The 27,760-nt window shown below is 43.7% G+C and overlaps 1 protein-coding gene and 1 non-coding gene across 3 annotated transcripts in view; both read right to left on the reverse strand.

Annotated features, from left to right (window-relative positions):
• Positions 1-7,153: 7,153 nt before the first annotated feature.
• LOC112483612 lies at positions 7,154-7,272 on the reverse strand. Its single transcript, XR_003047719.1, has one exon. It is a non-coding gene; the product is annotated as a 5S ribosomal RNA (ribosomal RNA).
• Positions 7,273-8,335: 1,063 nt separating this feature from the next.
• NSMCE2 (NSE2 (MMS21) homolog, SMC5-SMC6 complex SUMO ligase) overlaps positions 8,336-27,760 on the reverse strand; it is a 201,749-nt gene continuing 182,324 nt past the window's right edge. Inside the window, exons 5-7 of one of the 2 annotated variants that reach the window (XM_015593064.2) lie at positions 16,027-16,127; positions 15,524-15,630; positions 8,336-8,685 (exon numbers count right to left, since the gene is read on the reverse strand). In XM_015593064.2, the coding sequence (XP_015448550.1) occupies positions 8,571-8,685; positions 15,524-15,630; positions 16,027-16,127 (323 nt within the window). In that variant the 3' untranslated portion in view covers positions 8,336-8,570. The remainder of the gene's footprint in view (positions 8,686-15,523; positions 15,631-16,026; positions 16,128-27,760) is intronic. The other variant, XM_006916559.3, reaches the window with a different exon arrangement.

Below are 27,760 nucleotides of genomic sequence, written 5' to 3' on the forward strand. Positions count from 1 at the left end.
AGCAGAAGAATCATTTCAATGATGTAGGATCTCGTCTTTCATTATGGTGAAGTGGGGGACTTGTCTTGGGTATCAGAAATCAGATGCAGGTAGCAAGAACTTGGGATCTTTTGAAGGGTGACTGTGAGGTGCTGCCTAAAGCAAATGGAGCCTCCCAAGCCCCGCCCTCTACTGCTTATCAACAGAATTAAGAAAGAGGCCCTGAGGGAGGCTTTGAAGAAAGCTAGGGGTGACAGGCTGTGAGTGGCTAGGGCAGGGTCAGGAGCTAGGACATCCTTTCATGGTATCTTTGCTTCCCTAACTGCCACACCCCAGTGCCCATGTATGAGTTCACCTTAATGAAAGGGAATTAGTCCCAAGGGATAGAAGAGCCTGGGTCCCCCCTAAGATCCTGCTAAAGCTGGGGTTCCTTCGAGGACTTCACGTGATCGCTCCATGGTCTGGCCCAGGATTTGGTTGGCATGAAGTCTTTTCCTGTTTGGCCACAGCCCTGGCCTAGCGGGGACTTGCTTTGGGGCGTCTGGTCCCATTGCTCATAAACTCAGAGACTTGGGTAAAGATTCGGTCTTCGGGGCCCAGCTTCTTCACCAGGACCAGGGCTGTAGAGAGGACCGATGGGAAAGCGTATGCTAAACGAGGTGGGTGAACTGACAGACGGCAAACCCCATCGGTCGGGGGGGACCTTCGTCAGCATTTATTCCTATTTATTCCTAATTTATTCCTATTTCTTGTTTAATCTTCCAAGGACACAGAGAACATTTTTTTAAATGCCTTCTTTATCAAACAATCAGTGGGCAACTTTGAGGTGCCAGGCTCTGCGTTAAGTGCTGGAGATGTATGGATCATAGTGGACCCTGACAGAGAATGGTCTAGAACCGTGGCAGAGGCCCATACCTGAGAGGGTACCAGTACCACCTGGGATCTCGACCTCCATGGTACCCTGGACCCTTAGGCGGTCTGACGAAGTGTTACACTCCCTTTCAGATCAGTGCTTTTAAAAGCTAAGATTATAAAGGAAACCAATTATATTGGAAATAGTTATTGAAACTTTTTGAAAATTTATGATCTGGTAGATATGCTTCTTTATTAACACAGTAAATAAGATCTAACAGCAGGTTTAATATGTACTGTATTTTATTTCTTCAAGTATTTTTCTTTCTCCTTCTTCTGTCTTATTTCCTTTGGGGACCCCAAATACATGTATGTTAGGCTGCTTACCACTGTCCCACGCCTCACTGATGCTGTCTACTATTTCCTGTGTGTGCGTGTATGTGTGCGTGTTATTTTTTTTGTACCCTTTTTCTTCCTGTGTTTCAGTACATTTAGTTTCTAGTGCTGTATCTTCAAGCTCACTATTATTTCTACAGCGGTGTCTAATCTGCTGTTAACCCTATCCAGTGTAGTTTTCATTGCTGATCTACATTATCTCTCTAGAAATTTGACTTGAGCCATTTTTACATCTTCCATGTCTCCAACACAGCACCTCGTGTTTCCTCTATCTCTTTGGACATCTGGAGTATATTTTCAATAGCTGTTTTAATGTCCTGCTGTACTCATTTTATCAGCAGTGTCATGTCTGAGTCTATTTTCATTGAATAATTTCTCTCCTCATTATAGATCATATGTTCCCACTTTTTTGCATGCTCGGAACTTTTTGATTGGATGCCAGACATTGTAAATTTGACATTGTTAGGGGCTAGATTTCTTTTATTAAATAATTTATTTGGGGGATTCTTTTAAATATTTTGGGACACAGTTAATTCTGGGACACAGTTAAATTATTCTGAGACACAGTTAATTAGAGACAGTACAATCTTTTTGATCAGAGGTAAGCAAATTACAGCCCAGGGGCCAAATCCAGCTCCCTATCTGTTTTTGTATTGCTCATGAGCTAAGGATGGTTTTTATATTTTCAAATGATTAAAAAAAAATCCAAAGAATATTTTGTGGCACGTGAAAATGATATTAAATTAAAATTTCAGTGTATGTAAATAAAAGTTTCATTGGCACATAGCCACTATCAATCATTTCCATATTGTCCGGGGCTGCTTTCACATTACCATGGCAGAACGGAGTCATTGCGACAGAGACTAGACGTCCTGTAAAGCTGAGAATATTTACTGTCTGGCCCTTCACATACAAGTTTGCCTACCGTTGCTTTTGAGGCTCGCTTTCAAGCATTGCTAAGCAGGATGAGCACATCCCTTTGTCCGGGACTAACTTTGCTCCATGCTGGCTGATGGGAGTAGGAACATTCTGAAGCCTGTGTGAGTTCCGGTTTTGGTTCCCTCTGACCCTCTGGAAGGTTCTTTCCGGGCCTCAGGTAGTTTCCTCAGGCATGGCTGATGATGACTCAGCTGGAGACTATAGGGGGACCCTTTGCACATCTCCAGAGCTTGCTGCTTGAGCAGCTCTGTCCTCCTCGGCCCTATGCTTTGCAGATTCTAGCTCCTTGGACTCCCTGAATCTTCAGCTTCTCCGCGCAGGTAAACCTGAGTCTCCCACCTCTCTCCGGTGGCCTGGAACTCTCCAGGCAGCAAACAAGGGCCATGTCCCTGTCATATTGTCCAGTGTCTGAAAACTACTGTTTCATATATGTCGTCCAGACGTTTAGTTGTTAAAGGCGAGAGGGTAGATTCAACTTTTCTTAGTCCATCGTTGCCAGAAGCTGACTAAGTACTATACTTTAAAAGACGAGGTAAGTCTAAATTGATCTTTATAGGAACAGAAATGCAATGTGAAAATATTTATCATTCTTTTTTGGTGATGAAGTCACAGGTACTGCTAATTCTACTGGAATTCATTGTCGACATTTGTAATTGTAGGAAAGCCTAAGTTCCAATTAGAGGTTAGTAAAAGTAAAGATGTAATTTTTCCCCCCTACAAATTCATAAGCCTTCCGAATTTTATCCACAGCCCCTTTACCCAGATCTATGGGTTCCTGGGTAAGTGCCCTTGCGCCAAGATGCTAACGGTCATTTTTTCTTCTGAGCATCAAAGAACCTTTAGTTGGCCCTCCCGTGGTACTTGTTAATTGCCTTATAGCATCTTCCTCCCAGAGTCCCACGTTTTGTATAAAACAGAAGCCTCAGTTTTTTCGTCTGCGGGCAAAAACATCCCATTTCCTTTCAGGACTGCGTCCATGTTTCATCATCTTGGCCTTGTTTTTACTGTTCTCTGTACTAATCAGTCTCCATGTTCCTTGTGAATTGTGGTGACCATAACCAGGCTGACAGCTCAGCTCGGGGCCCCACGCAGAGCCCGGTGGCCGTCTCCCCGATTCGAAATAACAACCTTTCCCATGCATTCCAACTGCATCTGACTCTTTCTTAACAGCACTGCACTTTGGGGTTACATTCTGTTTATGACAGAGGATGGCCCGTGAGGGGCTTCCTTTTATAAATGTATCTTGCTTTTTCTTTTTGTTTTTGTTCGAAAATGAATTCTGTATTTGCTCATTAAAAAAAAAAAAATCCCCACTAAATGTTTCTTTCTGTGGTCATAAATATTTATGATCTTGTCATACATTTGGGTTATTCTGCTCACCAGGTCACCTTTAGGGACTGAATTTCATCCTTCCCAGTGGCAGGGTGAATAGAGAATTGAACTGCCCATGGTTTTCACTCCTTTATACTTTTAAAAAGTCAAAGTAGCTAATTAGAACTATTGATAACTGTTAGTGATTATGGCATAGAAGATAAGTATATAATTGGGAGACAAAAAATAGAACTAGGTAAAGTTAAGTTCCTTATTGTTATCAATGGCTATTTGATTTTATCCATCTTATCCACTTATTAACGCTTAAGTTTTCATTTTTAGTCATTGCTTCTTTTAATCCCGGATTTCTTGAGGCTTGAATAAAATTATTTCACTCTCATCTTTACACTTAAGACTCAAAAACTGCTCTTAGAAGATTGCTAGAGACGCGGGTACCGGCTGAGTTTTGGGCACCAAGAGCTCTTATAGCTGCTCACACATTGCAAATGACCGAGAGGAAGGCCATCCCCTCTCAGCCTATTTGTTTGTATCATTCATGGACCATGCAATTCACCTGTGTTAAGTGCTGGGTTCAGTGACTTTCAGTAAATCTACAGTTGTGCGACCTCCACAATTGTTTTAGAACCTTTCCTTCACTTCCAAGCGATCCCTTGTTCGAAGTTACTCGCCGTTCTCACCCCCAGCCCCAGGCCGTGCTAACCTACTCTCCATACTACAGATTTGTCTTTTCTGGACAGTTCACAGAAGTGCGTCATGTTCAGCCATGTTGTAGCATGTCATGCACTGAGAAGTACCTCACTCCTCTTTATTGCCAAGCGGTATCCCACGGTCTGGATCCACCCCTTTGGTCGTTTTCCATTCGCCAGCTGGACATTCAGATTATTCCCGCTTTTGTCGATATTATAAATCATGTTACTTACGAACATTCGTACACAAGTCTTTGTATAAACGTATGTCCTCACTTCTTTTGGGTACATATGTAGGAGTGGAATTGCTGGGTCGTGTGGGAAATTTATATTTAACCTTTTTTTTCTTTTAAAAGAGAAACTTTTCTAAGTGGTTCCACCAATTTTTATTTCCACAAGCAATGTATGAGAGTTCCTATTCCCCTCCATTTTAACTTCCTTCTTTTCAGAATAGTTACCCCTTTCCATGAAATTTGACACAAGCTAGAAGGCAGATTTCCAAAACATTAATTTCCAGTACATCTGGGTAATCAACCCTCATGATTTACCCCTATCTCTAAATCAGAAAGTTTCAAAGACGTTTTATTAACTTGTTTGGAATCTTTTTGCCTAATTTACTAAAACAACTTTTGTTTATTCAATAATTTTCCAGTATTTCTTTTCTTCGTGCTATACACGGCACTCACATAACCTTTTGTGTTTGGAATTTATTTTTTTACGTACCTGTCTGCCCCAACTAGACAAGAAGCCCTCCAGAGGAAAGGGAAGATTTTTGTATCCGAAGAGACTAGCATAAAACATGGCATAAAGTGGGCCTTAAAAAGTATTTGTTGAATTACTAGTTGAAGATGCAATATATGCATTTGGTTCAAATATATACTAATTTTCATGTCCGTCTGTTTTCCTTCAATGGCCATATACTTCCCGCAGGATCCATTCTGAAAACATGACATGGAATCTTAGAGTTTAAAGAAACCTTGGAGAGAAGTCCAAATCTTTTAGTTTATTTGTAAAATCTGAGGCGTGAGGCAGTGAAATGACTTGCCCAAGGTCATCTGTGTGTGTCATCAGGAGTACTGAGGGGTAGCTCCTCCCAGAGGAAACCTTGCTGTATGGACAGGAGGTGAACTGAAGTGTTGGGGACATAGGGTCACATGGAAGAGCTGGCTGTGGGGCTGGTCTGTGGTAGAATCCTGAATCCCAGGCCTTACCTTCGTTTCGTGGGAAAAGGAAGGTTTTCGAGTAGGATGTGGAGTCACCCCATCAGTATTCTAGTAGGTTAATGTAGGGAAGACGGATTAGGGGTCGGAGAGCAGCTGGACGGTTAGTGCATAGTCTAAGTGCAAAGCCAGGAAGAGAGGCTGGACGCGCGGGGAAGGCGGGGAGCGTTTGTGGAGGGAAGCAGGGAAAGGAGGAGCCCCAGGCTATGCTAAGTGCATGGAGGACCAGGGCCTGCAAGCCCGGGAAACGGTGGTCTCCGCAACAGAAATAAGGAAGATGGGGTAGAGGCGCATTTGTCTTCTATGGTCCCAGACCCTTGTGGGTCAGCACGCTCCCTTCTGAACTCACTGTGTCATTCCGCTACGGGCTGTATCACACACTCGCGAGTGACCTCAGGCAAATGACTTGATGACTCCGAGCCTGTTTCCTCATCTGTAAAATGGGAGTAAGAAGCACTGCCTTCTTGGGTTGTGGGGAGGATTCACTTAGGTGACACATTTAAGGCACTTAGACCTGAGCCTGGTGTGTAGCCAGCCACCAGTTCTTGGTGGCCTCGGTTCGTCTGAGGCCTGGAATTTCTCTCCTCACGTAAAACTTCAGCTGGGGAGAGTTCAGGGAGCAGCCTCACTGCAGGAGCCACTTCAGGCTGGATGCTCCGTGCCTGAGGCTCTACGTGAGGTGAGAAAGCAATCATTTCATCCTTTGGAGTTTGTCGTCACGTTTTACACTCACTCAACTGGAAGCTTCTTAAGGAACTAGCGTTTTTGAAAAATGCCATGTTCACACAATTGTCCAAGTCTTAAATCAGTTGTATCTGGAAAAAAAAAAATGATGTAGCTACCATGCGTAGTGCGGTTTCAAATGTTACTCATGGGGCCCTGGGTGACCTCAGACAGGGCCGTGGGGCTGCCTGGGAAGGAGGGGACCACCTCCCGCCCCCGCCTCGACTAGCGCTGCTCCCCTTTCGTCTTTCTTATGTTACTGAGTCTCTCGGTCAGAAAAATATGATTTCATTTGGAGAAAAGTTTTCACTGTTTTGGGAAAACTCGCGTTAACAGAAATGTAACACATATGCCAGATTGATCACGAGAACCAAATGGTAAATCTTCAAAGATACACATAAATTTGATATAAACTTCAAATTCTTTAATTGGCCAAATATACAAAATATAGTATCTGAAGACTAAAGAGAAACAAAAAGCTTCACAGGACACGAATATTATCCCTTTTCCACAGTGGAATAGCGTCATTTGCATTTTTCTAACAGATATTGGTATTTACACTAATATCTTAGGATTCTTTTTGGAAAGAGTTGGGAAAAATGCAGCTTGAATCTTGGGCAAACATTTCATGCTCATCTCTATCTGTTTAGGAAACAAAGTATTTCACAAAAGAATCACAACCCGTGAAAAGTATGTTTGTTCTGGCTTAAACATAATCATTTCCTCAGGAAGTCTGATGTAGATAAAGCATCTTAAGAAATTCAAAATCACTCAGTTTGTAGCATACCACTTTCTGAATTCCATGAAAATATTTTCAAATTAATTCTGCTGTTTTAAGACAATGCTTTTAAACTCAAATGTTCTTCTTCCATAGGCATCACTGCCTCTTAGACGTCAATTTTTGCACACACGGATATGCCTGTTTATTTACAAAAGGTTCGTTATTTATTTATTTTAGGTGCGGTAACCCTTGGTTGACCTCACAGACTGCAAGGACCTTGTCAGCTTACAATCCCTTATTTTTTATGCCTACAGCACCTGGTCTTCCTAGGTGGTCTACCATCCAAGTACTGATCAGGCCTGCCCCTGCTTAGCTTCCGAGATCAGATGGGATCGGGCTTGTTCAGGGTAGCATGGCCGTAGACCAAAAGGTTTAGTTTTTAAATGTGGACTTTGAATATATTCTTAGATTCTAAAGAAATAGGCGGGGAGGGGGGGGGGCGGAGAGGGGGAGATGGGGAAGAAGAGGCAAGTGTGGGATTAAGAATCCAGATCCTGACACGAGACAACCTACTACACCAGCTCAGCCACTTAATAGCTCTATGAACTTCTATGGGTTACTTTACCTCTCTGTGCCTTGTTTTACTTATTTGTAAAGTGAGAATAATAACCGTAGCTCTCTCATCAGGCTGTGATGATTATCAGAGATAATATATATGTAAAGCACTTTGGAATAGCACCTGGTACACAGTTAGTGCTCAATAAATATTGGCCATTATTAGCTATCCTTGGTTTCCTAGTGTCGTCAGGGCGTGCTTTGTCTGATTTCATTAATTATTCTAGTTAATGAAAGTTTGCTATGGAGACTGTTAATAGATTAGCACTCTTTACACAATTAGAATATAATCAATGATATTCAATTTTAAGACGCTGCTAGTTGTAGGTCCACAGACTCTTGGGGCTAAAGGGCCATTTGAGAACGTCAGGCTCGACATCTTCATTTCGTGGCTGAAGACTCAAGGTCAAGGGTGGGTAAGCCACTCGTAGAGAGACACCACACAAGGTGGGGAACAGCCAGGACGGGGCTGCTTCCCACGGACACCACTTCAGGCCGCAGCAAAGTTTCCACTGTGGGCGGCAGCTATCATGGCACCGATTATCACGGTACCGATAAGTCTGCTCCGGGAGCATTCTGTGCCAGTCGGAGTGACAAAGAAAAGCATTTACACATTTGGAACTGCCAACATACAGAGTAAATATAGGTAAGTAAACTGGCTTTGCTTTATAACCTCATGCTATTGCTTACTGATAGAAAATGCTTGCAATTTGGCTGTTTCTACGTATTTCCATTTTAAATATCCCTTGAAAGACATTGTTTAGTTAAAACTATAAAAAACAGTTTTAAGTATTAAAAACAGAAAGGCCCGGCACCACCCAGCCTGCACCACTGGAAGTGTTTACACCTTGGGAGGTAGACAGACAAAACATACTGCAGATAGTCAAAATTTTATTTAAAATTACAGAATACTTAAAAATAAACAATAGAATTTCCTTGAATTTTTATTGTAACATAGAAAAAATGCTTTCGATTACACTTAAAACCTTCAAGTTTTACCCCAAAGTAAGCTATGCGGCAGGTCTATGTGCTTCGATAAGTACAGCTCTCCACGGTGGCTGGGGCAGGAGGTAGGCTGAGCACTTCCCCGCAGGCGGGTGGCTTTGTCTACTCTGATGGACGATGTTTCTTCTTGTGGCTTTCGATCGCCCTTCTAAGCGCTTCGTCCTGGATGAGATCAGACATTCTCACATCCGTGTGGCTGCAGCCAATTTTAGGGCAACTGTGCAGGGTGAGAAAGTCAAGTCAGGCCACTTCACTTGAATGCATGCTGCATGCGCTTCTCTCGCAGCAGGGATTTAAACGGAGGCATTGTACCAACAGAGAGACATGTTTTAAAAAATCAGGACTGATTTACGCTTGTTCATTTATTCGCAGCCTGCCCACCTGAGGCAGGCCCCGTGCAGTGCCAGGGGCAGAGGCCATGCCAGAGCAGTGCCCCCTTCCCCGCCCTCCCTTTCCGATGGGGGACACAGATAATCTCCAAGTCACCAGCCAGATGCAAACTGTAAGTTCACCTTACAGTTCACCTGCTACGAAGACAAGGAAGCAGGGTCAAGGCACGGGGAGGGTGGGCTGAGGCTCTGGTAGATGGGGTCAGGACAGGCCTCACTGAGGAGGTCTTACCGAGAACAAGGGCTGTGTGTGGGCCTGGTCAGGCAGCAGCTTGGTGGCCTGGAGTAAGCGCAAGGTCAGGGTGGCTGAAACGCCCAGGACAAGAGGGAACATCCTCGGAGATGAGGTGGGAGGGTGAGTGGGGCTTTGGGTTTTCTTTAAATACGAAGGGAAAACACTGGAGGGTTTAGGATTGGGGAGGGAAGTGACTTGGTTTACATTTCAAAAACATGGCTCTGGCTGCTTAATGGAGAACCCGGGCAGAGTGGAAGCAGAGGAGACAGTGGGATCCTGCACCGGTCCAGGAGAGAGAGGGCAGCTCGGATGAGGGAGATCTGCTTCGGGACAGAACCAGAAGTAGAACGTCTAAGATTTGCTGATGGATCATGTGGAGAGAAGAGGTTTATTCAGAGTTTGGCCTGAGCTGATGGGTGGTTGATCTCTAAGGGGAACAACTGGAAAACCAGGTTGGGGAAGGAGTCGGGAGTCCCAGCTGGCCTGGGTTCCCTCTGAAGTGCCCACCAGTCCTCCCAGGGGAGAGACTGAGTGGGCTGACAGGGCCGTCTGCTGTGGCCGAAGACTTCAGCGTGTGAATCATCCACCTGGGGGGAACTTGCAGCCACGGCTCTGTTTAGATGTGGTCTCCTCTGAAGGCAGTGGGTTGGATGAAGTCACCTGATTTCTTCTCAACATGAACCAGACTTAGGTTGAGTAGAACGGCCAATGTTTGCAGTCAAGCTGACCTAGGTCTGAATTCTGTCTTTACCACCTACTTGCTAGTTATGAGGTCTCACTTTACCAGGCAACTTTACCTTTCTGAGCCTCTGTTCTCTCCGATTTAAAGTGGGGGAGAATCCCTGTTTCACAGGGCGACAGGCAACACACTGCTCGATATTCTTCACTCCCTTCATGATCTCCCAAGACTGTCATTTGTTCCCCGATCACTGCTCTTCCAACAGAGTTTAAAGTTGATGATCTGTCTGTCTGCACACCTCCCACACATACACGCACACTCACGCATTCGTCTGGCCCTTCCACGTGATTGGTTCTGTGCTAGGTTCTAGGCATCCAACTGTGAAACATGAATACAGCTTCTGCCCACAGAGAGCTCTGGCCCAGTGATCTGAGACAATTCTCCAAAAAGCACAGGTATATTAAGATCAAAAATAACAAATACAAAACAAGACCAAAAATAACAAATACGAGACAAAATACAGAAACCAGAAGGTGAAGAAAGTTGATCCCAGGAGCTCTAATGTGTCCAGTAGCCGGAAGCCCAACAGGTCAACATGTAAAAGATACTTTTTCTCAGCCTTGATCTCTGGGTCAAGGCGACTTTGTTAGAGGGACATCGATCACTGTAATGAATAATATGCTTGCTAACAATATTTGTTTTTAAAATACTAAAACATGCCCTTGATGGTCAGATACCTGTGTTCGAACATGATTTCAAAAAGGCAACCGTGTGGCAAGGAATCACGGTGATCTGATCGGGCCAGGTACGCCCTGTCCTGGTGACCTGGCTTTGGGGTAGAGTCAGGACTGGAGGTGCTTGAGAAATGTCTTAGACTAGTTCCGAACACCCTAATGCCTCTAAGTGAATCCCTTAAGTACGAAAGTAAATAGTCAAGAATGTGAAAAGAAAATGGATGCTTTCAAGACATCACCGAAACAAACGTCTGTGACATGGAAATACAGCTCGAAGTAGGGAGAATGTGAAAAGAAAATGGATGCTTTCAGGACATCACCGAAACGTCTGTGACATGGAAATACAGCTCGAAGTAGGCGGCTGGGATGACCCTCACTTAAAGTTTTCCGAGCCACTGAACATGCACTGTGACTGGCCTCTCCCTGCTCCTGGAACAAAGGTTTTCACGCCGATGGCCAGACAATGAATAAGCGGTGGATAGGGAAGTGGACAGGAGGTGGGGAGGACTTCCTGGTGACATCAGTGGTTTTAGTCAGTAAATGAGAGCATTCTGAGAATGTCTGATGGGATTAACCACACCACTCAGCTGCAGAGCAGGCAGGCACCTCCATCTCAGAGGGGTGACTTGTGTCAAACACAGAGGTCTGAGCTCACTCAGGGGATAAACTCTGGGGACAGAAGCATTAACCAAAAAGCCCTTCTGAGAGGAGCCAGTCAGCCCCATGACATAAATACAGGCTCAAGAGTGAAAAAGACCTGGGCTCATGCCTCCTAGCTGGGACACTCCGGGCAAGAGACTTAATTCCTGGGCCACGGCTTCTTCTTCTATAAAGATGAAGGTAGAGCAGAGGGTTTTGTGAGAAATAAGTAGGATGATGTGTGACAAGAGTCAAGGAATTCATTCAGGTGCTACGATGCACACTTCCCGCTCTAGTCCATGGCTTCTGCTCCCAAGAAGCCTGTGGAGAAGAGCCAGCCCCACAGACCATGCTGGTGGGACAAGGGTGTGGCACCCCTGGGAGTGTGGGGGAGGGGCATTTTGCTCAGGCTTCTTGGAGGAGAGACTGAGGCAGGAACCGGAGGGAGAACCTTGATTCTCACCTGATCTCAACGCAGACACACATTTTTGAGGGTAAGACAAGGCCCTAATGACATGATCCTGAATCAGGGCACTCTATATAAGCATTCGCATCTTAATCTCCACGACATCCTGGTGAGCAAGACAGGTGTGGCAATACCTAATCTTAAGCCCTTGCTCATTGTCAGACCTACAGGCTTTGAAGGAGAGGCTGGGTCCTGGCCTCAGGTCACCGACAGGACAGAACATTCCATCGCTGCAGCAAGCAAGCATGGAGGCGTCCGCTCAACAGAGGGGGCCCGGGGCATAAGGGCCGCAGAAAGCTGTGGGAAACCTCGGCCTTGACTCAAAAGTACAAGATTCTGAGTCATGTGTGCTCCTGGATGTGGGTCTCAAGAATTCCAAGGTCCAAGCCAACTCTAGAAAGTTCCAGAAAGAAGGTGTATAGATCACCTCTGGAAATCCAAGTGGGATGGATTCCTATCGTACCTAGACACAGAGAGTAATGGTTTTCTACATCCTCTGAGTTTAACGCGATGCGGCACTGACAGAAAGGTAAGTAGCAACAAAACCAAGCCTCAACCTGCAGAGCCGTGATGCTGTTTGTTTAGCGCTCTGCGGTCCAAGAAGCTTTCTCTTGAGTCGTTAGCTCTGCACGGCCAAGGAGTTTGCTGGTCTAGACCTAGGATGAAATTCCTGCCATTTCTTTAATCCTGAATTCTGCGAGATGTTGTTATTCCCGTTTTGCAGATGAAGAAACAGAGGCTCTACGAGGGGCTCTGAGCGCCAGGCTGGAGCCCCACTGTTCAACCCGTTTCTGTCCAGCGCAGCTTGACTCTACACGCTCGTAAATGCGACCTTGTTAACTACAGCGCCGGTTCTTAAAAAAGGAAAGAAATGACTATGGAAACCTGGAAATATCTTATTAATATAAAAATCATACGGCAGCTCTATTAGTAAGAAAACACATAGCCTGAGCCTTAAGAGATGTACTGTAGGAAGTGATTCTAACTACTGTTATTTAGTTAGGGTTAAAGTCTCAACGATTTAATTCTGACTCAAACCAGTGGAGCGAGGCCTTCGCAGAGACCAAAACATGGACAGTAAAATTCAGTCAGCACCTGTAACACGGGGTCTCTAGAACTCCGGTCTAACGGACATCGCTACAACGATCGAGGAGGAAGAATCGATAGGTCCCAAACTGGATGTGTCACACGCATGTCTGAATGAAGGGAACACCGAACTGCTCAGCACCTAACACGCATCATGGGAAATGACATGACTTCGTGCTTCATCAGGAAGCTCTGAAGTTGCCTGCGAGGAGGCCGTGGATTCTAATCTGCTGTCAAACGCACCCGACTTCAAGACCCAGCTCATTCCCCACAGCGGCTCCCAAGACACTCAGCTCTCTCGTCTCTCTTCCTCTCTCACTCACCAGGTCTTCTTCCTCTGCCCTTTCATTAACGAGCAAAATGCTTCTGTGAGGGTCTAGATCAGGGCGAGCAGAGCAGAGCTGGCCCCTGGCCCCGAGATGCTGGGAGCCGAGCCTAGGCCCTGTCCTTGCTGGCTCCCACGTGGAAGTCACACCCAGTCCAGAGCTGCGTCTGCGCTGGCAGCTACGTGGGTTTGACTCCTCGGTGCCGATAATCTCACCACCAACACCTCAAGCTCAGAGACCTCTCCCACATTTTCTGCACCTCCTGGCTACTTCCAAATGGCTGTATTCCTGGGACCTCCAACTGTACGTGACCCCACATGTGTTCCTCTCTTATGCCCTCTCTGTTGGCTAATGACACTGCCATCCTTTCAGACACCTGTTTATAAACGTCAGTCATCTTTCACCTCTCTTCAACTTTCAGGTACCAAATTCTGACAGTTTGACCTCCATAATCACTCTCATTCTCGTTCCCTTCTCAGTCCCTATGACTCCTGCCTCGATCCAAGCTCTCATTACTTATAACTCACCACACCGCCTAGTCTGCCTAACTGACATTTTCACCTCATGCCTTCTTAATCCATCTAGCGAACTGCTACTGGAGTAACTTCCTACTCTAGGCTGGCCGTCCTTACTCCCTCTAGAATGATGGTGGCAAGAATGATGATGACGATGGATAATGTGTACTGAGTCTTAACATGTGCCAGGTACTGTATAGATATCTTATTCCAATTTCAAACATACCAGTGGGGCAATGACAGCTATGAGCATCGACTTATAGATGAGAAAACTGATGAAATCAAGACATTTGACACCTGTACAATAAGTCCTTACACCACGCCCCCAGTGTCCCCGTCATCCTTCTAGTCTCCCTCAAACACGTAACAACTGAAACTGTACCTACTATCCCCCAAGTATATTAGGCTCTGAGTGGGGTGAGTTTCTTGGCCAGAAAGGTTCTTCTTCATCATTCTCTGAAATCTTTCTCATTTTTCAAGGCCCAGGAAAAATACTACCTTCCCTGTAAACCTCCCAGATTTCTTCCGCTTGGACTTAATTGTTATTATGAAGCTATGAGAATCTGAAGAGTTTGCAGAATCTGCATCCAAGTTACAGAAGAGTGACAGAAAAAAAAAAGAAAAAAAACCAAAACATTTTCCAAATGACAAGTGTTACTGTCACAAATGTGCTTCCAAATATCACGCGCAATTCAAAAAAAGGCAAAGGACATTAGAAAGTCAAAGTACGTGATTAAGAAGATCCCTTTAAATGTGACGCCGGCTCTGAGAGTTGTTCCCCGCTCCCCCCACCCGGGACTGATGAGAAATAAGCTTTGCTCAGTGCTTGTCCTCCTCAGGTCGGACTCTACGAGAATGTCACAAACTCTAAGGAAGAAGGGCTGCGAAACAGAACGAGTGGGGAAGACCCACTCTTTGCAATTATGGTAAAAACTTAACATGTTTTCAGAGAATGAACAGAGAAAATAGTAAGGAGAAAGGAAAGACTGAGAAGTCCAGAAACAAAGAAAATTACATTCACGGGGGGTGGAATGGAACGTTCACTAGGGAAACACGACAGGACGAGACGCCGTACGCTAGAAACACAGAACAGATAAAAATGCACTCGAACTCTCTCTGTTTGGCAACCATTAGGCCGTTCTTCTAGAATAAATAGGGTACATTACTCGACTGAATGGCCATCAAGATATCTACAGTCTCAAATGTCCACACCCGGACGAGGGGGGGTGGGGAATTCCAATTCTAGGTCTGGACCAGCAAATTTCTGGGCGAAGGAGAAGCAAACCACACATCAAAGGGACTGTTATCAGAAGTCCATGGAGAACAGGTCACACCTCTAATTCCATTCCTTGCGATAATTCCAAATCCGTGACAAGAACACATTCTTAGAAAAAACCCCTCTAGCCAACTCAGGATTCTGTTATTGCAGGAACAGACCTTGGTCTTCCCTGGGGGTCTGACGGGGATGAGTATGTGAGAGAAGGGGGTGCAAATATCCATATAAAAGAAAAATTCTCCAAATATTCCAATTAAAATAATTTTTTTTCTCATTGATCTATTATCCATGTATTCACTTAAACCTTTTCTGAAGTTACCGAAGTAATGAAATATATGAAAGATTTCCCCTCTTGTTATCACGGTTGTCCTGTATTTTTTTCAGGCTATAGCACATATTCATAAAACTTCCTGTTATTAAAAATGATTCAAATTTAATCCAATTCCTTTTTCTCCTGTTCTAAAAAGGTGTGGCTGAAGTTTCTTCAGCATCTTCCCGGGGAGATTACTAATTTTCCCCTCATGTATTGTTTTTTTCCAGAAAGCCGGCTTCCACGCTGGTTCGCACTCTGTGGGAGGTGACCGCACTTGAGGGAGACAGGGAGCGTCTCCTCCTCCAGCAGGAACGGGACAGGACTGACTGACTGACTGACTGACTGACTGACTGACTGCCGCGAGGAAGGCTCCAGCTCCCTTCCTGTAGCAACTCACCAGGCCTTTTTCCTCCGCTTGTGCTTGGACTCAATCATGCGGACAATGGCTTCTTCCTCATAGGTGTGGCCACACACTTTATTCTTCACTGGCTTCTTCATTTCCAGCTGCAATCAAGGGGACATTAAGCTTTCAGGAATGATAACAACTCACTTCCAGTAACTTCTCCAAGTCACCAATTATTTGGCACTGTTTTTTTCCCCAGGGCCAGGGCTTTCTGTGTTTAACCTTTCGATCTCATGGCTTTAGGTAATTATTAGGGCAGAAAATGCGGGGAGGCCAGTGGCACCAATGCCACTTGGCTTGTGGGCCAGGAACTTATTCCTTAAGGATGTGATCGACTGAAAACTCTTTCCGGCCCAAGAACCTTCCACATATACTCTTCTACTCTCGTCACCTTTCCTTCCTTCCTCCTTAATGCCTGACGTGAAATCAGACAGGAATCTTTTGCCTCCCTGAAGCGAACTGCTTTTTCTTTCCGGGGAAGAGGGAAGAAACAGTACCTGCGTAATGGGGCAGATGAAGTTGGTCTGACTTTGGGTCACGATCATATCTTCATCAACTCCTTCTGTTCCATCGGCCTCTCTGTCTGCTTGGAGACCATCTAAGGAGAAAAAGGAAAGCCGTTGAGCTTCTCTGGTCTAATATGCCAAGGACAGAAGGAATAGAAGGAAGAGGGTTAACAGTTTCTCAGGGTCTGTTCGGTGTTAGGCCCTGTGCTAGGCACTTTGATGCACATGAACTCTTCTGCTCTTGAAAGAATCAGGCAGGGTAGGTAGGATTCTGACCGTTTTTGACAGGGAAACTGAGACTCAGAGCAGTAAAAGCACTTTTTCGAAGTTACGGAGAATTAATTTGTGAGGGAGTGCTGTCCAGTAATCAAGAGTGTGGCTTTGGTGTCAGAGGGACCTGGTTATCTCTTTTACTTCCAGCTGTGAGACCTTGGGCTAGTAACAAGGTCTTCTTTCAAGCCTCTACTTCATAGCTTTGTTGCAAAAATTAAAAGAGATTAAGAATGTAATGTGCTTTACAGAGCTCCAGGCACAAGGAAACATTCCGTAGATGATAATGACTGTTGGGTAGTGCACGGTTTCTCAAACTTTTTGGTCTTAGAATACTTTCATTCTTTTAGATATTACTGAGGATCCCGAAGCACTTTTTAAATGTGGGTTATATCTATAAATATTTGCCATATAAGACATTAAGGCTGAGGAATTAAATAATTTATTAATTCATTTAAAAATAACCACCCCATTCCATGTTAACATAAATGACATTCTACAAATGAAAAGTAATTACGTTTCCCAGAACAAAAAATGTTAGTGATAAAAGTGGCATTGTTTTACATTTTTAAAAGAACTTTAATGCTTGGCTTATTAGAAGACAGTGGATGTTGATATCTGTGCATGCATCTAATCTGTCGTGATATTCTGTCATGCGGCCTCTGGAAAAGTTCGTTTATGAAAAGAAAGCAAAAGGCAAGTGACATCTTAGTATTATTATGAAGACAGTTTTGTCTTCATGGGTTCCTGGCCCACGACTTCTGAGAACTGCTGAGTGAATGAGTGGTAGGACTAGCCTTGAATCTGGCTTTTTTGATTTTGAAATCTATATTCTTTTCATTATATCGTACTTGCCTTCCACCCGAGGGAAAACGGATGATAGGTGACTTCTGAATGGGATAATCAGAGTATCTGCTATGAAAGCCTTTCTTTCTGGAAAGGGCAGACATCATTGTGCAGAGATGTCAGAAATCGATAGCTTTTTAGACACAAAGGTTGATGGCGCTGTCCTCCCCTATCCCTTCTCCTTCTTTACTCTCTCCCTTCTTCCCTTCCTTCTTTCATTTTGGCAAAGTAATACAGACGTTAAAAACCACTTTGCTTTTAATGTGTGAGGGAAACTGTGTCTCAGGTTCAGATGGTTCTGTGCATCTTTCGGTTTCTAGAACTGATGATCCTGGCCTTGCACCTTGGCCAGATGAAATGTCTGTCTAGAAAAGCACAACTGGGGGCAGGAAAGGGCCGGACAGTGCTTGTTCAAGGTCACCCAGTGAACTAAGGCTGGAATCCAGGGATTCTGCCCCCAACTACTCTGATTTTTTATAGGGGGTTCGCCTTGTTTAATCGGACCAGTGGCGTTTGCATGCCAGTTTGTATTTTCTTAGAGAAATGTCCCTCAAAGCGGCTCTCACTGCTTGGAGAAGGCAAGCCTGAAGACCCCAGAGCTTAAGACTTTCCAGGCAGAGCATTTTTAACCACTGGCCATTAGGGTACAGTGCCGTGGCCCTCCCAGCTTTTCAAGGGCCTATAAAAATGTCTGAAGCCTCAAAAACCATTTATAACTACAAAATTGAATTAATAAATGTTAAAGATCTAAAAATGTAATATTAGGTTAACTTCACTGTTGATCTGGTAATCAAAAATATTTCGAAGCAATATAATATGTTAGATTTAGTTTTTAACTTAGTGAGTGCCAAGTATGCTAAGATAATTGCTGATAATAGCCAATTATAAGTTAAACCAGTTGTTCATAGCCAACCGACTTCCAAAGCAAAAACTTCCAAAGATATAAAAATATCTTCAAGAAATTCTGTCACTAATAAAATTATACTTAATGTGGAGGTTCCCATATTTTAGTGCATTTGCTATGACATGGGGGGAAGGGCTCTGAAATAATATTCCTCAGACTCTTGAAGGGTTTCTGTGCTTCCCAGGACCTGTCTTTGGTATTCATGGCATCGAGAGCCAGACTCCTGAAAGACTTATCAACCCAGTGATTCCACACAAGGGCTCAGGAGAGCTGGACAGGTGAGGAGAAAAGGCAAAGAGCAGAGCTGGGAGGATTCTGCCCCTAATTTACTTCCCGAAGCTTCCTCCTGCTGCTGCCCATTTCCGATTGGGTGTCTGACAGTCAAAATACGAGTATCTCTTTGTCCGTTTCTTATGGGGCTTATTCTGAACCAATGGCAGATTTCTGACTGTGTATGTGACACTGTGGAATTCACCGGAAAACCTGTCAGATGAATAACAGAGTTCGACCGATGCGAAAGACTGTGGGTTTTTATTTTCTATTTTCAAATTTCAAAAGGTAGAGGAAGCAAAGAAGCACAACTCAAGTGCAATGCCAACCACTGGGGAAAGTTGAGTGGGGAACTTAAATCAACATCAGTGATCACGAAAGAAGAAGGTTTAGCAAAAGTAAGACTGAGGAAGAATGCCAACAGTGAGTAATAGCCCACAGACCGAGAGTCTAAAAAGAGAAGATTCTCAGTAGCTAAACTTCTCTTGAGACAGAATATTTCCTCACCCGAAAGCTGTATTTATAGAAAGTGATATTAACGGTGGGATTCTATCATGTGCTAACAAAAGTCACATCTGGCAATAAATATCACTTACATGAATGTAGCTGACACAAAGACAAAACTTTTTGATAAGCCTGGTAAAAGGAAGATTAGAGAAAAAATATAGATCAAATCACGCAGGGATTTAGTAAATTGATATATGGCTCCATTTTCTTGGCCTTGTTAATTTGAATATTAAAACCAGTTTATTGGTTCTGGGAGCCACCCCTTGCTCCCCCAAGTTATCATTTTCTTAATAGTAATAGCTCAAGTTTACTGAATGCTACATAGCAGCTACTATGCTAAGCACGTCATATACATTATTTCATTTAATCCTCAAAAAAAACCCCACGAAGAACAACTCTATTGTTATTCCCATTGTATAGACATGGAAAGTTAAGCCCCCACAATCTTTTTAAAGCAAAACATCGGCATTATAATAAAGAAATGAGTAGATTCAATCAGTTTCATTGTTATTAAAGAGATCACAAAAATTTTCCTGATTATAAAGGAAAAAAAACAAGAAAATTAGTCATGTTATTTTCTCTATACATATAGCAGGTATGTTGTAACTTCCAACCAGATAGGCAGACCCCAGCCCCGCACCTTACACCCGTGCCTGGGCCCAGGGCACCCAAGCCAAGTGCTGAGGGAAGCCAGGACAGGAACTAAAGATTTACAGAGCACCCATAGCAGATATCAATAACTAGAATGTGATTTTTTTTTTATGTCATAAAATGAACATCGAGAAGCAGAAACCATGGAAATGCTTGAAGCAGTAGTAAGTGAACAGTCAAGGATTCCGAAAGTGTGTGAATATTCCCCAGTAATGCAGAGTGAGTGGGTAGTGAGGGCATTTATTGGACCCCAAGATGTGGGTTCATGGTTAGTCAGTTAGGACTGTTAATGAAAAGCTAAACGGTTCTGCCTTCAGCCTCGCTCCTCTCAGTCATCAACCTCCTAGGTGCTCAAGGCCGAACCTTTGGAGTCATTCCCGATTACTCCTTTTCCTTCATTCCTCACATCCAAACCATCGGCAAGTTCCGTTGACTGGTTCTAAGCTATATTCCCTAAATCTAAATCCAGCTCTACTCGATTTCTGTTACATCTTAGTCCAAACCACAATGGCTTCCTGCCCAGACCTCTGCAGTAGCCTAACTAGAATCCCTGCCAACAAGGGCACGACTCCCCCACGCATACTTTTTACAGTGGCCCACACAGCCAACCTCTCTGCCCAGCCTCCCTCTCACCCATCATGCTCGAGTCACATTGGTCTTTTCTGTTTCTGGAACGTGCCAAGGCTTTCCTATAACTGGGCCTTTACACTAACCTACTTGGAATGTTCTTCCTCCTGATCTTTGCTTTTCTTACTCCTTGTCATTTTAAAATGCCAGTTTAAATGTCGTCTTTTTGGAGAGGCCTTCTCTGATGCTCCAAGCTAAAGAAACCACCTATGCATTCTCTATCACATTACTCTGTTGTGACTCTGCATAGCACGTGTCTGTGAGTGCTATTTTCTTGTCTGTCTCCTTCCTTCTCTTTACTTCTTCCTCCCTCGTTCTCTTCCAGAAAAGCAGGGGTTTTGTTGTCCTATTCACTGATGTTTCCTAGAGTCCAAAATATCCTTGACATGCAGGAATAGTGTGCAATAAACATGTGATTAGTGAAGGGCTTCATCCAACGAGGCAGGAGTGGGGTATTTTTCAGAAAGATATACTTAACACATTCAACAGACGTGGCAACACACACACACACACACCCTCACGCAATGATGATTTTTATAAGTTTCAGGCAAATAATAGAGAGGACTTCACTCTAGTTCGGGGTGCAGACTTGGACCCTGAATTATATGTCAAAGGCAGGAAGTAAATATAAGTTTTACAATTACAGTAGGTTGTGTGGTAATTACAAAGGAGACTCCAGACATGGTCTTGTGGTCAGAAAAATACATTTGGTCCTGGCCACACACAGCCCTAGTATTAGTCACTTGTCTGTCTTCAGGCATCCCAAATTGGGCTACCAGTTAGACGGTTTTATGCCAGCTGGGAATAAAAGTTGATTGCTGTGTGCTTTTTCATTTAAGCCTGGACGTTTTTCTAAAAGCACCTTTCTCTTGAGAGTTAGTAGCATATAAAGAAAATACATTACAAATATTTGTTGCCAGCTTGAAATGCTTTTTGGACTGTTGGGATTATTTTGCTTGCGCTATTCTAGGACAGCATCTTTGGAGAGGCTAAACTGGTACGTGGAAGATTTTGAGGCCTCCCTAATGTGCAAAAGAACATTGAGTCCAAGTTTGAAACTCTATAGTTACAGTGTCTACGTATGTGTCTGTGCCAATTTCTGACTTGTTTCTCCTACCCGGTAACCTACAGCTGGGGCTAGGGGTGGCTCCACCCGAGAACTTGGACGTTATCTCATACTCTAAATGGGAAAAGAATTAAGAGTGGTGTGTGTCTGTGTGACTTTGAGGTCCACTCTGTGGTACTACTGGGTGTCCAGTTTTGTATCTCAGTTTCTTCTTGGGACTGACCGGTGCTTGTCCTGAATGCTAGCTGGTTGGGCCAAGCCGCCATCGAGGAAACTGAATCCTAGTTTCCAATCTCTCTGGCACCTAAGACTCTGCTGGATGTGATTGGCTTTTACTGAATAGAGATGCAGATCATGTCCCGATAGGGCCTACAGAATCAAAGATTTCCTAGATGATATACCTTCAGGGGATGGCAAAATTCAATAAATTTTAATTTTCAACAAAAATATTCAACAAACATAGATTGAGTTAATACAATTCAATCAGAACAATGGCTAGAAGATGCGGATCCAATAAATGACATTTATCCTATGCTCATATTTTAATTAGAACCGACGTTATATACTTATAAAATTGTTACCGCTATTATTATTATTTTTACCACTACCAGGCGCATCATGAGCCATGCTTGGTACTGGCCCTCAGGGAGCTCAGTTCCATAGGACAGAGAGGCAGGCTGTTTCCAGGGCCCATGGTCCTGAACACTGTAATCCTCGCTGCCTGAATGTCCCTCCCTCTTCTTACCACACCGCCCTGGAGAGCCTGGCTTAGTCACGTAATGGAAAGAAGTCCTGGCCTCCTTGAGGAGCTGATGTCTGATCTGTGTCAAAAAGGAGACTATTTCAACCTACATTTTCTGACGCAACTCTGCCGCCCCCTTAAATGTGAGCATTTTATTCAAAGCCACCTCAGGTCAACATTCTGATCAATGTTCTTCCTCCTTCGCTTAGCTATAATCTATAGTCATCTCAGATTCTTTGTATTTGTAGAAGCTATCTCTCTCCAGTCCAGTCCAGTCCAGTCCAGTCCAGTCCAATCTAATCCAATCCAATTCAATCCAATCCAATCCAATCCAATCCAATCCAATCCAATCCAATCCAATCCAATCCAATCCAACCCAACCCAACCCAACCCAACCCAACCCAACCCAACCCAAATCCTACAGCCAATCTCCCGTCTTGGAAATCTCTTATACCTGCCGTCTCTACCATACTCTTTCGGCTTAAACTTCTTCATTATTCAATTGATTCATGTAGATGGAACTTCTTTTCTGGGTAGACTGAAAGCTCTTTGAGGATAAGCACTGTGTGTTCAAGTCAAGCCAACTCAACTCAAGATGCATTTACTGACCATCTGCCCTGTACCAAACATGACACAAGTGCCAGGCATGGATTCAAAGAGGACTAAGATTGGGTCTGGTAGGAGAGACAAATACAAATATTTACATTCTGTGCTATGAGTGAAATAACGTGTTTTGTATGGATTGCATCAAGTAACCTGGAGGGTCTCTGAGGGTGTAATGAGGAATCCAGGTGAACCTCCTGGAGAAAGCAATGACCAGGCCAGGCTCTCCTGAGGGGCGTGGACACGCAGGCAGTGAGGATTACGGTATTCAGAACATGGGCTCTGGACACAGCCTGCCTGGGGGGAGGATACTGGTTCCATCACTTTTTTAGTTGGGTGCTCCTGGGCAACTTATTTTACCTGTCTTTGTCTCAATCTTCTCAGTTGTAAAATTTAGCTAGTAATTGTACCTACTTCATAGAACCGTATGAGGATTAAATGAGTTAGTGTATGAAAAGTTCTTAGAATAGTGCTTGGCAAATAGCAAACGATCAATAAATATTGTTATGATTATTAATATTATTACCCAGAATACCCATATAGTGGGTACCTGCAACAAACATGTTCAATTAAATAAAAACGATATGCTATGGAATCATCCAAAAAGAAACCACATGATAGTCTGACCCAGGATTCTAAATGGGATGAGCTCTTCCATGCCCCAGGCAGAGTGAGGCCTAAATTAGCCCAGTTGTGTTTAGCTGACACAGTGCTATGCACATCTTCAATTTCTGTCCGCTTTCACTTCCACGGGTCTTTCAACACACTCAAGATCTTGAAAGTAAACTGAATGAAGAGTTTCAAATTATTTCCTCCAAATGAGCTGACATTTCAATAAGATGTACCCTTTCACGTTATCATGTACTTGTTAATTTATCTACTATTGTTTTAGACATGTGCTTTGTCCTCAGCTGACATCATGTAATAATTTGCTTCCACTTATTTAAATGCTGTCAAAATATGTCACGTGTCAAAATATGAGGGTTTTAAAATAACCCAAACCCAGAGCATTCTACTGGTGGGACAAAAACCAATCTGTTTTTGACGGTCATACAATATCCATTTCAAGCCAATAAATATTGAAAATATCCCCAAACTCGTACATGCATTTAATACTTCTTGTAAGAGAAGGTTTAATGGTCATCTCTGGGTTACCAAGCAAAAGCAGGAAATCTAATGCACATATTCTTTGTTCTGGGCAATTAACTAGAAAACCACGTGATAGGAAAACTGATGAGCCAGCACTGAGAAAGGTCTACAACTTGCACCTATTTGGATCCATAGTACAGTATAAATCAAACAATGATCAGAAGATCAGAAATCCCATTGGAGTTCACCTTACATTTTCTTATTTTAGAGGGCTGTAAATACCAACCATCCAGGTACCTAAGATAGTACATGCAACTTATTCCTACCCACTGTCCAATCTCTATCTTTAAACTATTTTGACTCTGTCTCATCTTCATTCTCCCTGCTGCTGTCCTAATTCAAGTCCCCAGAATTTCCTATGTAGAAATTTGCAAAAAAATCTTTATTCCTCTCTCTGCTGAGTCTCTCCCCAGTCTATTCTTCCTACTCCAGCTAGTCATCTTTCTAAAACCATGGCCTCCTGAGCATGACAATGAGACTTTTCATTACCTGGCCAGAGCATCTTCATTTCCTACTGCTACCCACCTCAACCCCATCCTCTGTATCCATCCCGGACTAATTACAGTTCACTCACACTTGCCATGCTCGTCTGCACCTCTGCTAGCCCTTTACCTATTATCTCTGACCACCCTTCAAGACTCGAGAATTTCCGCTATGAAATTCCAAAGCAGAGGTGATTCCTCCTTCAGCCTCCTGATCTCCTGCACATGCTATACTCATGTGTTTACTTCGCTAACTTCCCTACCAGACGGTGCATTCCTTAAAGGCAATAACTCTATCTCATTTATCTTCATATTCTCAGTGAGCCAGGCAAGGTGCAGGAACTTAATAAATGTTCACTGAGTGAATCGTTGCTGAAACAAGAGAATGTTTTGAATACTGCTATATATAAACAGACTGTGATAATAAGAAGAAAACAGTGAAGAAGACTGTTTTGAAGGCAAATATTTTAGAATAATACAACTTGGGTCTTGATCTAATTACTAATTTTCCAGAATGGGAGCCACATCACACCGCCTAGGTCATTCCACTCTACGTTCTCTGTTTTACTTCTGTGCAAAAGTAAGATTAATGAGGTCATATTCCAAGAAACAAACTTACCATATTGGCTTTAGATCATTTCCAATTCTATTCCCTTGCCCCAAACCATCTATGTCCTTGGAAAGTACAGTAATAACCAGTTAACAAAAATGTATAAATTGTTTTAAGTTTGTTGAGTTTACCCAGGGATGGCAGAGAGTACATGTAGTGACATTCAAAAACAGCAGTTTTTATAATAGAGAAATTGGGAAATCTAGATATCTGACAGACTGAGAATCTAAGGTAAGTGTGGCATCACTACTCACAATGCCTGATAGTTATTAAAAGTAATCTTTAACATTGTAAAATGCATATGTTATGACGTGAGGTGACAAAATGAAATTAAGATTGTATATGTAGTACAATTAATTAATCTTGAAAATGGTGTGTAGAAAAAAAAAGGCTGAAAGAAAATCTGATGAAATACTACGTTCCATTATGTCCAGGTGTCATAATTACTGTGTGTGTGAATTGGCGGTAGGGGAATCAAGAAGAATTTCTAAGATTTTTGAAAAATAATTATTTAGCTGGCATAGTTTACATTGAGTATTCTTCATGAGACCAAGTAATATTCATGAGGTAAGCAAGGCTGACGGCGGTGAGGATGAATGGATATATTTATTCGATTTTTCAAACTGAAACAAATGATGAAATCAAGTCCAGAGATCATCGTATTAAAAAAGGAACTTTGAAGTTATAATTGCTCAATTGTAAAACTGCGACATTTCAATTTTGGGTAAGACAGGGGCTATGACGCCATTTCGATCTCTGATATTTTCCAGCTGTATTATCCTGTCGACAGTTGCAATATTTCAAATTTTTCTGCTCCCCTACAAGGTAGCACATCAAAATTTATTTTTTCTAATATCTTCTCTTTCATCTCCTCTGATTTCTGAGCTCTAGACAAAACAATAGTGACATACCTGTAGAGAATGTGAGACTTCAACAACAGACTAAACTAGCCCTTATGTCATACTTCATTTTGTAAAGCTTCTCAAAATACATGATAAATTTAATCCTAAAATGGTAAACTCTAATCCTCAAAAATTAAAGAGCCCCTGAAGACACCTATTTTGGGATAAGTGCGGTGAAGGGGGAAGTATTTGTGTTAATAAGTGAGGACAGGTGGTGGCAGAGCTGTTCGCATTTGTCAGTTCTCACTGGGGTCCCTCAACTGTAATGACAGACACGCTTTCCCTCCCACAGATCCCAAGTTTAAGCAAATATGTCTCTCCTTGGGATTTACTCAGCATGGTAATTACAAAATGCCACAGAATCTAGGTATTCATTCAACAGGCTTATTTGTCCATGTATTTGATAGAGTATCAAGATTTATTTTTGACCCATTTAAAGATTCTTCTTTATGGTGGCAACTATGTAGTCAAGCAAAAAAAAAAAAGAATAATCCCCAAAGTGCCTTTAATATGGAAGAAATTTTAAAAGGTCAAAGCCTGAGGGTCCAAATCTAGTGAGACTTAACAATCTTGTCAGCAACAACGTCACCAAAGCCACCCCAAGTGCAGCACAGCTCCCTGCTGTAGTGCTCAGAGGCAATCGGGGCAAGGCCGCCCGAACCTCTAAGAGTAATGGATCGGGGACACTCTGGTCAGCCTAGACGGCTGTCTGCCGTTTCCAGGGTCTAGTCTGAAGTCAGCCTAACAGAAAACATAACCGAAAAACACCCCTGACGACTGGAAGGAAGAAGTAAAATGAGACGGACTGGGGGGAGAGAGAGAGAGAGAGAGAAATAAAAGGGGGAGGGGGAAGAAGAGGAGGAGAGATGGGAAGGGGAGAGGGAGGAGGGGGCAGAGGGAGGGAGGAAGAGCAAGAGCGAGAAGAAAGGGAGGAGCTGGAGGACTTGAGGAAGCTTCACCACAGCCCAGGACAGGCACCCTGTTTACACACCATAGGACCAAGCCCCTGCCTCTAAGCCTTCCTTCCTCTCCCCCGCCCCGGCCCCCCGCCCTCCTCCTCTGCTTTCCACCCTCCTGAAAACCTCCCCCCATGCAAAGGAAGACACATGACTTCAAAATCAGGATCAGCTTAGGACACGGCTCTTGTGAATGTGTACGATAGATGTGAGTCATTTGTTCGTTTTGTAAACACGAAGAAATCACACTTATAAAACTTCCTCCTTCGTGGCATTCTCAGCAGTTGACAATATGCTTAGCGTGGAACATTGACGACTTTCCTCATCCACACCCAAACGTGTCAGGAGGGACAGATTTTTTTCTAACCGAAAGCTTACTCATTCAAGGGCAAGTGACAAGAGGGAGCATGATAGGGAGGTTGAAGCGGGAGGGACAGTGGCTGTGGTGTCTCAAGCCCAGGGGGGCCACATAGAGATGCAGAGGGCTGAGGAGCATCCCAGGAGGGCAGTTTTCCAGTCACTGCCTTCCTCTGGGAATCCTCCCCACTCAGGGGTCCCCCCACTCCATCCCAGGCACTTAACGCATCACGAGTAATTATCTGCTTGTGCCACTGTCTCCCCCACTGAGCTGCAGGCAACTCAAGGACGGAGACCACTTTCTTTCTCTCTATACCCCTAGTGCATGGCTCACGCTAGGGGCTCAGCATCAGAACACGGGATCCTATCTTTAGGAGTCCTTGGCAGCTTAAAAATTGTTCTGTTCACTCCCTAGCTGTTGTGCAGGAAAGGGGTTCTGGGTGAGACTCGGAAGAGAGTCCCGTGAGGTATGGATGTCAGGAGGGTGGGTCAAGCCTAGACCGAGGCATTGCTGCCCCCCGCCCCACACACCCTGGGGTGTTGAATTTCCTTCTGGCTATCGTTCTTTCTTCTTGTCTATTTCATTAGGATACTGTAAAGATGAGGCAAATGCTTTGCCATCATTAGAGGAAAAAACCTAATAAATACATCAAGGCAGAAACAAAAACATCATGAGTAAAGAGAACTCTGGAGACAGTCTCTGGAAGGGCAAAGCAGGTGACTGCTTGATCTTATTTTTCATTTTCACAGCCTGTCCCCATTCAAGTCCTGGCACCCTCGTGT

This window comes from Pteropus alecto, unplaced genomic scaffold (genome assembly GCF_000325575.1).
Source record: "Pteropus alecto unplaced genomic scaffold, ASM32557v1 scaffold164, whole genome shotgun sequence".
Classification (NCBI taxonomy): Eukaryota; Metazoa; Chordata; class Mammalia; order Chiroptera; family Pteropodidae; genus Pteropus; species Pteropus alecto.